The sequence below is a fragment of the Bombus fervidus genome, chromosome 7 (assembly GCF_041682495.2).
Source record: "Bombus fervidus isolate BK054 chromosome 7, iyBomFerv1, whole genome shotgun sequence".
Taxonomy (NCBI): Eukaryota; Metazoa; Arthropoda; class Insecta; order Hymenoptera; family Apidae; genus Bombus; species Bombus fervidus.
The window spans coordinates 15,747,081-15,758,218 of record NC_091523.1 but is presented as its reverse complement, the minus strand read 5'-3'; the positions used below and the strand labels follow the sequence as shown (position 1 = coordinate 15,758,218).

Below are 11,138 nucleotides of genomic sequence, written 5' to 3'. Positions count from 1 at the left end.
CAATCAATTATTTTGAGATTCTTTATTTTTTCATAAAATTTCAGAGTATATAAAAGCATCAAAGAATTCTTGTTCAAAAACTGAATTTATTTCTTCATACACAATATGGATTTGAAAGCTGTTGTTGTTCCGGGTGAAGCACCAGAATCTGATGATGACTCTGCAAGCATTGTCACTGTATGTTATTTTTACATTATACATCATCACATATAAAGTATCTATTATGTATTATAAAAAAGAGGAAGATATGAATTATGATATTCTATACAGGGTATGGGATTTCCTTTTATAAGAGCTCCTAATTATTGTGGTACGATTATTTCTGGCGAAGCTCCAGAATCTGATGATGGTAAGATTTTGTATTTGACAATACAAAAGATATTTATAATATAAAAAATAAACTCGTTTTATAGTAGCATTTTTTCTAATCTAATCTCATTTAATATTTATTAGATGGAACAAGTATAAGTAGTATTAGTGGAGCAGTTGATGCTATGACATGTATGCCAGAAGTGAAAATACCAAAATCAAAAAAATGTTCTATAAAATACAATAGTCTGCTTCATAAAAAATTACGTAAGTCTAAATATTAAATTAAAAAAAGTCAAGCGAGCATATTTTTGTCAATATCATTTTATTAATACTGCTGTAATACAATATGCACTGCTATTACTAAAATATTATATAATAATTTTAATGCAGAAAAATCTGTAATAACATAATCATCAGAATAATGTAAATTTTTATTAGACTCAAGCTTACTTTGTTTCAGCTAGAAGTTTAATTATTTAGAACATTTATTTCTGAATATTTTATACATATAAATAATATACAATATCTAATTTACTCAAGAAAAAATGTTTAATACTTCAATTGACATTTCATAATAAAATAGATGAATGCAATGAAACATTGGATAAAGACCTTATACAAATGGTTGATGGAACAATTGGTAATGCCACTCAGGAATTATCAACTGTTAATAAGCAATTGCTAAGGAGTGAACTTATTCTTCAAGAGGCTGTGTCTCAATTACGTAGTGCCGGCAATCGAGTGAGGGATACATCCAATGCATTACATCAACTCATAGATGGAAATTTTATATCCTCTATTAAAACCTAATTTATGTAAATATATCTTGTTATATATAATTGTTATTCAAATATGTAATGGACATGAGAATATAATAATAATAACAATAATAATAGCAATATTGCCTTAGTATAATGTTAATTATCAGTATTAAAAAATCAGTATTTTTAAAGGACATGGTGAGTGGGTCATTATTGAGCATCAATTGTTTTCTTTAATTGGCAGTTCTATTAAATATATCAACTATTTTCTAATACGTCTTAAAATTTAGGTAAAATATTACTTTGTTCAATATCTCATAAAGAAATACCATTAGAAATTACAGAACAAATTTATAATTACTGACACATTTGGATGCTATTAATTATTAATATGTCTATGCTGATCGTTGCACTTTAAATATCCAAATGACAGTAAATGTAAACATTATTTTGTAGTATACAGATGTTAAGGTATATATCAAAGAATGTCACGATGTTCTGTTTACAGTGTTTCTGCAAAGAATAAACATAAGCATTGAACTATTTTTTCTTAAGATTTAAAATAAATATCACTATATAAATAACATATCTTTGAACGTCACAAAGTTGATTTCATTTTTGTAACAAGTATAGATATAATGACAAATTTTATTTTAATGCAATAATATTTTGCGTATGCATAATCTTTTCAGAAACACCTGCACATTTTCTTTTCTTTTTCTGCAGTTTTTCTTATCAAATGCATAACTTTGGTATCAAAGAGCTGATATTGGTTTTTCCTATTACCACGCTAAATTTGGTGTACAATGAATTGATGATTATAATGGGGATGCATTCTTTCTCTATAAATTCAGTCTTAAACATTTCATCAATCTTCGTTGAACTAAACCTTGGTATAATATATCTACATACAAAAGTTCATAAACCAAACATGTCGTCTTTTTGCTAATACTGATATGACAACATCGTGACGGAATGTTTTCTTTGACATGATATTTCTATATAGCTTTTGTTTATGTAGTACATTCAGATTATTTAATGGCTAAATTGCATGTGTTTAACTATGCATGTGTATTTTAAGACCTCATTTTGCATTAAAGCAATTCCTTATGTCATATTCTACAAAATATATAACACTAGAAAGGCATATATATACTATAAACCTAAATAAAATTAAAAAATCAAGAAAACAAGTTACTATTAACAAAATATAAAACTATGCATTATTATGGTATTAACTTATAGCGTGGACAAGCATCAACTTTCCGTATATTTCTTTTTTGCTAATAAATTTAAATGTTCACATATTTAGTAAATACTTGCAAATATCCCAGAAATAAGTTTTGACTACCTGTCGAAAATAGGAACCCAATAGTTCCTATACATGTTTCTTCATCATTACATCTTCTAAAATGTTGCATAGAAGAATCTCAAATTTTCATTGACAATGTAAACATTCAGTTTTCATGAACAATATGATGGTAATAGATAGCGTAGAAAACTTTCACGCTATAAATGTGATGGGCTCAATTCCAGAAAAGGATCAAAGTTTGTTGTAGTTGGCGACCTTTATAAAATATGCGACGTCGCACTCGATACATATTAGCCAATGTGAGGGCGCCCACCCCCCACATGGCCTACGCTCGCTCTATTTCTCCACCACTTGCACACATCTGAAGAACATCGAGGGATCCTTGTGCTTGCCGTTTTTCAGCTAAGAATCTGCCTGAAGCTTCTTTTAATTGCTCAAGGAAAATTCTGAAATGATTTACAAAATTAAATGGTATTATATTATATTACATTTCATAATATCTTGAATTAATTTTTAAATATACTTACATATTGCCAGACACTATGTCAGCCACACTATCTGGATCCATATCACTGAGCAATTCTAAATTATGTCCATCAAGCAATGATATATGTGATGGATCACCGTGCAATGATGAGACTAAAGCCTCTATTGGTGGTCGACGCCTTCTAATTTCCTCTCTTCTTTGTCCACCTTCTATATTATCTACATCATCAACAACGATGTAACGAGAAGCAGCTTTACTACTTCCTGCTGCCACCCACTTTTGATCTCCATATAGAACCATTAAACTAGTATTTCTTTCTAATGTTGCAAAATATTCTTCATCATCTACCTCAGTACCTAGCATAAAAACAGTATTAAAAATTTATACAACTAGCAATAACGATGTTCCCTTACCATCTTGTTCTAGGACAATTGTTAGTTCTGCATCCAAAGGTAAAGACAAGCGGTTTCTAGCAATACTAGTTAATTCTTTTAAAGAAGAAGCAGTGATTCCCTTTCGTTTTTCTCGAGTATGATCGACAATTTTGTAAGGATTTCCTAATCCTTGCGAAATTCCCGCTGTTTCTGACATATTGCTTTAAATAAAAGAACAATCTGAAAACTGCTCACAAATAAGTTTGTTTGGTTTTGTACTTTCTTTGTTCGATCAAATGTCGATCGAATACATGAAATTTATGTCATCAAAAGTTGACTTCCCTCAAAAAAATTGACCACTTCTAAGGCCTGATTATCGTTGCACATTGGTTTATCAATGCAACCGATTATCTTTAAATGAAATCGTAACACGAGATACGCATTCACTCGATTAGTGGGTGTCACTAATGTTTATTAAATTTTTTGTTAGAAAAACGTTTGCAGAATACTTAAAACACTGGATACATGCCGATGATTTGGGTGTAAATTTGTAAAGTTGGAATATAAGTAAGAAAGGGCAGTGTTTTGGATTGCATTGGATTGTTGATTTTACAAGGGCTTTTATTACGGTTATTAGCAATTCACATACACAGATATATAAAACTTGAAAGGCGTAAGATGAATTCCGTTCGAGTGACTGAACTGACCGTATGTCAACTCAACACTGGGTCAATGGTGCAACTACCCCTCCTATTTATATTCTCTGTAGACTACTGCGTATGGTATGTCCAAGAGACACCCACCATGGTATTCCCTCCCAACATGGCACCCACACAGAAATCAATAACCTACCCCACTCTGGTATTCATTTTTTTATTATCGCTAAATGAATTGTTTACATTGCAACATCGTAATATTCTCATTGATAATGCAATGTAATATATTTCAATGAAAGAACATAAATCGATTTATTATTTATTTTTTATATTTATTTCTTTATTTTTATTTTATTCTTTATTATAAAGTTATACATTTAAGGAGGAATTATTTTAAATGTATGAATGACTAGAAATTAATAAAGAAATAGTTTTCTTGAATAACATATTATTATTATTTATTTCGCATTAAAAATGAAATGTGATTTAAAGAAATATAAATTTTTTTATATATATTTATACACGTAAATAAATATGATATTTGTGAAAAGAAAAGCAATATATCATGCACAAGAGTTATAAAAATATATGAAATATATAATTATGCAGATAAAATTTATTATTAAATTTTATAATATACAAAATATATATAAAGTATTTGTGTCTGCTTCAACAGAATATAATTACATTTCAGATAAAATATGTAATTTTACTAGGATCTGTGAACCTAAGACACAGCACTGCAGTTAAATTTAGATCAATGAGACTAGATACTGCTTTAAGTTTAAAGTTAGAACAGAGTTAGCCCAGTTAGGGCTCTTAGTTGAACCACAAGTCTCATCTGAATGTAATCAATTAAATTTCTTTAAAATATTATCGAAGTTAAACTAGAAATGCCTTTACCAAGTGGAAGCAAAGAACCAGATGATAGCCAAACATGGGAATTAGCAGAAAGATGTCTTCTTCCAATTGCATTCTCACATGCAATTGCAGTCATTTTAGCAACTATATTAAATACATTGAGTATATCACAAACATCTAGTTTTGTGCTTTTTCTCTTATTGTTGGTAATATCTATAGGATCTACACTATTTTATCATAACTTAAAGGTGAGTCATTAAAAACATGTGTTTATTAATCCATAAGATTACAAAGCTTAAGTACAGACTATATCGCTTACATTTCACACATTTAATATTATATTAATATTTACTTCTTAATTTTAATATAAGTAACACGACGCACGCGCGCGCGTATGTGTGTGTATGTGTGAGAGAAAGATTATATTCTACAATGTTAATTTATAAGCATATAATGGTACAAAAATATATTTCCTACAGGTAACTGCCGCAGGAAAAGCAGTTCTTATTACAGGTTGTGACTCAAGAGTTGGATACACTTTAAGTAAACAATTAGATGAACTGGTAAGATAATTTCTACGTATTCTTATTACGATTGTTATTATTCATTTCTAGTGTGTTCTATATATACAGAATTTATTTCTAAAGGGATTTACAGTATTTGCTGGATTTAGTGCAAAAGTTGAGAATGAAGAGACAATGCAAAAATTAAAACAGGAAGCTTCTGGTAGATTACATATATTGCAATTAGACATTACTAGTGAGCATGATATTCATTCGACATTTCTTTATGTAAATGAAAACTTACCAGATGGTGCACCAGGTTCAAATTTATATTTTTTTATAGATATATAAAACTTATTATTTATAATATATATTTGACAATCGTAAATATCTTACAATAGGTTTATGGGCATTAATACATGCTGCTGCTTGGGTGACATTAGGTGAATGCGAATGGGTGCCTCCTTCTGTATTAAAACGCAGTATAGATATTAATTTCATTGGTCTTGCTAGATTAACTCAGGTGATATTAATGTATTATCAACAATTATATATTGCAATAATTAATAAGCTAATCTCCATGAATAAAATAATAATTTTTATTTAAAGGTCTTTTTACCTTTGATTAGACGATCAAAAGGACGTGTTGTCATAGTTAGCAGTCTCTTAGCTCGTATTCCAAGTCCTGTCCGAGGCATTTATTGTGCAGTTAAGGTAGATCATTTTAAAAGTATCAATAATCTATATTTAAATATAACATCAACAAAATATACATGTAACATATATTATATATGTGTGTGTATATGTGTATGTGTGTATTAGGCTGCAGTTGAAGCTTGGGGAGCTTGTCTTAGGTTAGAAATGAGAAGATGGGGAGTGGATGTAGTTATTGTTGAAACTAGTGAATATGTATCTGGAAATGCTTGGTTAAAAAATAATAATGCCTTGCTGGAACAAGCTAGAGACATGTGGACTCAATTGGATCCTCAAACCCGTAAAGAATATGGTCAAGAATTATTCCAAAAAGAAATGTTGGCTCTTGAAAAATATACACAAGAGACAGATGTAGACTTAACACCAGTAACTAGAGCTTTGACAGATGGAGTAATGAAAACTTTTCCAATGAGAAGATACACACCAGTATCACGTAAAGAAAGAATACAAGCATTATGCAGTGATTATCTTCCAAAACCAGTTTATGATATATTGTATGTAAATTGAAAAAAGAAGAATTGAAAGAAGAAGAAAGAAGATCTACATGATCGAGAACAAACAATGCAATGTTCAAATTTAATAACCTCTGCCTAATAGTCAGTTGTTTATGACATGATACTGTACAGGATAAAATTACTTACTAGTCACATTTTGTCACTTTATACAAACCCAAATAAATCTTCAACGTATACGTTACTCTTTGTTAAACTAAGAAATGGAAAAAAAAACATCAATATCGTTTATTAAACTATGTGGTATATAAATTATAACAAAATCTGTAATCAACAATGTAATTTTAAATAAAGAAACTTCTGTCAAGAACGAAATATATAAACTTGAAATGTTATACAAAAATTATAATCAAGTAATCATTTTCCTTCTTTCCAGCACTCACTTTCTAGATCATTAAACTTCTAACTTTTTATTAAACTGCCATCCTTGTCGACATTTTTGTAGTATAATTTTTCACACGTATTGCACTACACACAAGACAGATTGCGCTAGTAGTTTTAACGGTTCCATATTTCATAATGTCGGTAAAAATATTTCCGCGAAACAAAGATATTGTTACGCAAAATTTAAGAAAATCAAACATGAGAGTCAGATACCGGTTACACGAATAGAAAAAGAAAACCGAAAATGCATCGACGAATTATAATTTGTTAAAACAATTGTTATTCGTTTCACGGAAATTCACTGCAAAGGGAAAAGAAAAGAACGATAAAAAAGAAAGGTCAATTACTTGGAGGGAATAATATCTATTCATCTTTCCCTGAAGCAAGTGGATTCTGTTGTTGAATCACTGCACCGGTAATTACACTCAGAAAATAACAATATCCAGTAGTGCATTGTCTTGTATTTGGTCTATACATACGAAGAAATTCGATATATGTATATATGTATGTATGCGCGTGTGCTTTCTATACATAGAGTACTGCAATTGTATTAAGAATTTTGCGGTAGTTGTATAGTGGCAGGGGGAGGTCTTTAGCCCCCTTGGTGAGGCACACGCCGGTAATGAGTGTTTATACCATAACTGCGGCGACACCAACAACGAGTACAATAATATCAACAACAACGACAACGACGACGACAGCTGTAACAGTAACGACGACGGCTACGCCGACAACAACAACGGCACCGGCGGTTGCCGTGTCGCCTGAAGCTGCACCTGGTTGGATAGAATTTTGTGAGAGACACGCCCGCGCTTCGGCTTCTGATTTTGCTAAGGCCTTTTGTACCTACGTCAGTTTAAATTTACCAGAAAGTGCAAGATCGAATCTTTCCCATCGTGATTTTTTAAGAAAATTTGTCGAAAGCTTTTGTGAACACTTTGAAAGCGAATACCTACGTCGTACGATTAGGTATGCCGTAATATGATATGTTCTGCTTGCTTTTATAACTTTTTTAAGTCATTGAAATATGTACACTATTATGAGAATAATGTATAAAAATGTTATAAATCTTTTTAATTACTTTGCCAGATCACCATCTTTGTATGACACAAGGCATATAGCAAGTAATGATAGAGATGTTAATGTTGTAAGCCAAAACAACAATGCTCCTATTCGTATATCATCTCATGAAGAATTCAGTGATTACTCTGAACATGATGGAGATGCAATATCACCAAAGCCTGCACACAAACCATTTTTCCGCCGCTTATCCTTTAAAGGGCTTAAGAAGGGCAAAAGCTTCTTCCATAAGCAGCAAAGTGATGAAGTGGAATTATCTCATAGTGAACATCGTAGAGATAAGCATTCAAAAGCTAAACTTTCAAAGATTGTGGTGGAATGTAGAAAAGAAGGCATTGTTAATTCCTTAATGGGAGAAAATATTGATGGAACTCAAAAATGGGAGAAATCTAGACTTGCCTTAATAAAAGCAATTGGTGGATATATGTTAGAATTTTATTCTCCTCCAAAAGCAGTAAAACCACGCAGTGGTGTCTTTTGTTCTGCAATAACTGAAGCCAGGGAAACAACTGCATTAGAAATGCCAGATCATGAAAATACCTTTGTATTAAAAACACAAAATATGGAATTTGTAATAGAAGCTCATGATTCAAATGATATGAGATCATGGTTAGCTACTATTAAATATTGTATGCGCACAGTACAACAAAATTCTGTTAATCCTAGTTCTGGAACAGATATTACTGGAGATTCCTTAGGACATGGTTCATTAGCTATTGGTAGTGAAGGAGATAGATTAAGAACTAATTCTACAAGTAAAAGTTCCCGATCTACATCGCATGAACATGGAGATGAAATAGGTGGCAATCCTCCAGAAATACCTCCTAGACTACGTATAAGAAGTAATAGTAATCTGGAATTATGTTCATCACAACAGGATATTGAACAAAGTATGATAAATTTATTTATAAGTACTTTCTAAGATCATATAGCTTGTATGTTATAAATAATTCAATTTTGTTGTAGTGAATGCAAATGATGGTGAATTAGATTTATCTAGCAGTTTAAGAGAATATCCATGGTTTCATGGGACCCTGCCTAGATCAGATGCAGCACAACTTGTTTTACATAGTGCTGCTAATGGTCATGGTGTATTTCTTGTTCGACAAAGTGAAACAAGAAAAGGGGAATTTGTATTAACTTTTAATTTTCAAGGCAGAGCAAAGGTAATACGTTATTTCCTTTAATTATATTATTTTAAATTTAATTATAGTCATCTAAATTAATTCATTTTTCACCTTTACTGCAGCATTTGCGTATGACATTAAACGATCAGGGACATTGTCGTGTTCAGCATCTTTGTTTTCCTGCTATATATGATATGCTTGAACACTTTCGTCGGAATGCCATACCTCTTGAATCCGGTGGAACAGCAGATGTCACTCTCACAGAATTTGTTGTGGCGACTGATGCAACACGGTCAGGACATCATAATGCATCTGGAATAAATCAACAACAGTTACAAGAAAGGAGACCCCCAGCTGCTCCAGAGCCAAGAGAAGTAAGAGTCAGCAGTGGAAGTCTAACTCCTCTTGAGTGAACGCGAGTGGCTAACACCCACAGTCTGAAGTCTAATCTACAGACAGTGAGTAAATAAATAAAATGATGCACCCATTTTTCGTACAGCTGGTGATATTACCATACTAAATTGATATTTATGTCATTATAAAGATATCAATTTTTAATACTTCATGTAGGTCCATATTCGGATTATTTTATAAATATTTAATTATCACTGTATATAAATATACTTTTTAGTATAAGTTATCATTTCTGTATACATGTATATACATACATACTGTATATTCTGTATCCATATACACATACATACAGAAATGATAATTTATACTACATATGTGAATATATTTTCTTTTATTTATTTTTTTTTGAATCATTTTTTAAAATCAAGGATTTTCTATGAGAATATTTCCTCAATAATTCAATATATTTACTATTTCTTTTATTATGATTTATAAAAAAAATTGTTGTCTTACCTTCAAAATGAATTGATGCAAGGTTTCCATACTTACAATTTTATTATTTCAGTTAGAATAATTGCTTTTTAAATTATTGTTACTGTTTTATTATTTATAATGTCTTTTTATTAATTTCACGTCATATGTATATATTATCAAACTTTCAGTCCGAATGTGGAAATTTACCAGAATTGAATTAAATATATATATATGCGCGTGTGTGTGCGCGCGTGTGTATATATATATATGTAATTAGTATTGGAAACAATTATCAACAACAATTAAAGAGTTTTATTAATATAAGAGACAATGGTGCTCAATAAATATGACCGTGGGACAAGGAGCTCGCTTTTATGTGTACAGTATTCTTAAAATTTCTGGTTCATCTTAATGGCTGAAAGGACGAATAATTAATTTATTACTATATAGAATTTTCTTACAAATCCAGAAAATTTAAGATAAAATATAACTTAATTAAATTAAACATAATAAATGTATATATGTTAATATACAGGTACGCACATATGGCGGTTCTATAAGAACACGTACAGAATCACTGGAAAGACTGGAACAACAAAACAACGTTACAGAACAACAAAGTTCATCATCATCTAGTGGTAGAGCAATTCAAAATACTTATAGTTTTCTTTGACGATGGATTCATAATACTCTACCGTCAGGCTACAACCCAGTTGGTCCTTTAGATTAAATAGTTTCCCTATCAACTTATCCTACAAAGCAAGATAATTTTAAGTTGAAGTTATTATTGTTATCATAAAGTGTTATACAAAAGTGTATTATTTCTCCTATGTAAACAATGTATTTTTTCAAATCAACTGCTTCCAACTTTTCCAATCTTGCAAGATGACGTTTTCAACAACTATATTTATTAACATGTTTTTACCCAATTTTGGGATCAAAACATAATCTTCGAAATATAATTGTTTTATAAATCATTTTTAAAATGATGTATATAAATTATTTCTAAATTTCAATGAAATTTATAACAAGATTGTATCAGTTGTATTCTCTGCACGTTCAGATATATCAGCTCAAATTATCATATAAATCATAATAAACATTGTAAGTATTATAAAATATTTAAAATATCATAAAACTAAAAGACCACAGCCTTTGTCTTTATTTTACTGAAGTAATTGAGGAAATATTTTGAAACTATAGAACACAGTCCATTATACCAATTAA

General features: G+C 30.4%; 4 protein-coding genes and 2 long non-coding RNA genes across 7 annotated transcripts; 3 read left to right on the top strand and 3 right to left on the bottom strand.

Annotated features, from left to right (window-relative positions):
• The first annotated feature begins 44 nt into the window (after nt 1-44).
• On the top strand, nt 45-1,211 carry LOC139988716 (uncharacterized). The gene is made up of 4 exons (XM_072006412.1): nt 45-177; nt 271-349; nt 454-576; nt 896-1,211. The coding sequence occupies exons 1-4, from the start codon at nt 106-108 to the stop codon at nt 1,120-1,122; spliced, it is 501 nt and encodes a 166-aa protein (XP_071862513.1). The 5' UTR covers nt 45-105; the 3' UTR covers nt 1,123-1,211.
• A 547-nt stretch (nt 1,212-1,758) lies between these two features.
• LOC139988713 (DNA fragmentation factor subunit alpha) lies at nt 1,759-3,463 on the bottom strand. Its single transcript, XM_072006408.1, has 3 exons — nt 3,286-3,463; nt 2,913-3,228; nt 1,759-2,831 (listed from the first exon to the last, which is right to left on the bottom strand). The coding sequence occupies exons 1-3, from the start codon at nt 3,461-3,463 to the stop codon at nt 2,711-2,713; spliced, it is 615 nt and encodes a 204-aa protein (XP_071862509.1). The 3' UTR covers nt 1,759-2,710.
• A 528-nt stretch (nt 3,464-3,991) lies between these two features.
• Nucleotides 3,992-6,682, top strand: LOC139988706 (D-beta-hydroxybutyrate dehydrogenase, mitochondrial). The gene is made up of 7 exons (XM_072006401.1): nt 3,992-4,107; nt 4,597-5,011; nt 5,243-5,326; nt 5,411-5,585; nt 5,668-5,789; nt 5,876-5,980; nt 6,089-6,682. Exons 2-7 carry the CDS (start codon nt 4,796-4,798, stop codon nt 6,485-6,487), a joined length of 1,101 nt encoding a protein of 366 aa, XP_071862502.1. The 5' UTR covers nt 3,992-4,107; nt 4,597-4,795; the 3' UTR covers nt 6,488-6,682.
• Nucleotides 5,017-6,027, bottom strand: LOC139988719 (uncharacterized). The gene is made up of 2 exons (XR_011800190.1): nt 5,886-6,027; nt 5,017-5,733 (listed from the first exon to the last, which is right to left on the bottom strand). It is a non-coding gene; the product is annotated as an uncharacterized lncRNA (long non-coding RNA).
• Nucleotides 6,683-6,994: 312 nt separating the features above from the next.
• Lnk (SH2B adapter-like protein Lnk) lies at nt 6,995-10,768 on the top strand. 2 transcript variants are annotated; one of them, XM_072006379.1, is made up of 6 exons: nt 6,995-7,291; nt 7,445-7,845; nt 7,966-8,846; nt 8,923-9,122; nt 9,206-9,457; nt 10,447-10,768. In XM_072006379.1, exons 2-6 carry the CDS (start codon nt 7,499-7,501, stop codon nt 10,582-10,584), a joined length of 1,818 nt encoding a protein of 605 aa, XP_071862480.1. In that variant the 5' UTR covers nt 6,995-7,291; nt 7,445-7,498; the 3' UTR covers nt 10,585-10,768. The 2 variants fall into 2 exon arrangements, with proteins under 2 accessions (XP_071862480.1, XP_071862481.1); XM_072006380.1 differs by having other exon boundaries at nt 6,996-7,845; nt 9,206-9,541; nt 10,447-10,588.
• Nucleotides 10,218-10,585, bottom strand: LOC139988720 (uncharacterized). The gene is made up of 2 exons (XR_011800191.1): nt 10,455-10,585; nt 10,218-10,326 (listed from the first exon to the last, which is right to left on the bottom strand). It is a non-coding gene; the product is annotated as an uncharacterized lncRNA (long non-coding RNA).
• Nucleotides 10,769-11,138: the final 370 nt, after the last annotated feature.

Excerpts from the sequence above, each read along its gene's own strand:
- LOC139988716 (XM_072006412.1), top strand. The coding sequence starts at position 106 with ATGGATTTGAAAGCTGTTGTTGTTCCGGGTGAAGCACCAGAATCTGAT. Across the intron at positions 178-270 it reads ACTCTGCAAGCATTGTCACT|GGTATGGGATTTCCTTTTAT; the intron begins GTATGTTATTTT and ends TATTCTATACAG. Across the intron at positions 577-895 it reads TCTGCTTCATAAAAAATTAC|ATGAATGCAATGAAACATTG; the intron begins GTAAGTCTAAAT and ends ATAATAAAATAG.
- LOC139988713 (XM_072006408.1), bottom strand. The coding sequence starts at position 3,463 with ATGTCAGAAACAGCGGGAATTTCGCAAGGATTAGGAAATCCTTACAAA. Across the intron at positions 3,229-3,285 it reads AATTGTCCTAGAACAAGATG|GTACTGAGGTAGATGATGAA; the intron begins GTAAGGGAACAT and ends TTTTTATGCTAG. Across the intron at positions 2,832-2,912 it reads GACATAGTGTCTGGCAATAT|AATTTTCCTTGAGCAATTAA; the intron begins GTAAGTATATTT and ends AAATCATTTCAG.
- LOC139988706 (XM_072006401.1), top strand. The coding sequence starts at position 4,796 with ATGCCTTTACCAAGTGGAAGCAAAGAACCAGATGATAGCCAAACATGG. Across the intron at positions 5,012-5,242 it reads TATTTTATCATAACTTAAAG|GTAACTGCCGCAGGAAAAGC; the intron begins GTGAGTCATTAA and ends TATTTCCTACAG. Across the intron at positions 5,586-5,667 it reads CTTACCAGATGGTGCACCAG|GTTTATGGGCATTAATACAT; the intron begins GTTCAAATTTAT and ends ATCTTACAATAG.
- Lnk (XM_072006379.1), top strand. The coding sequence starts at position 7,499 with ATGAGTGTTTATACCATAACTGCGGCGACACCAACAACGAGTACAATA. Across the intron at positions 9,123-9,205 it reads ATTTTCAAGGCAGAGCAAAG|CATTTGCGTATGACATTAAA; the intron begins GTAATACGTTAT and ends CCTTTACTGCAG. Across the intron at positions 9,458-10,446 it reads CTGCTCCAGAGCCAAGAGAA|GTACGCACATATGGCGGTTC; the intron begins GTAAGAGTCAGC and ends GTTAATATACAG.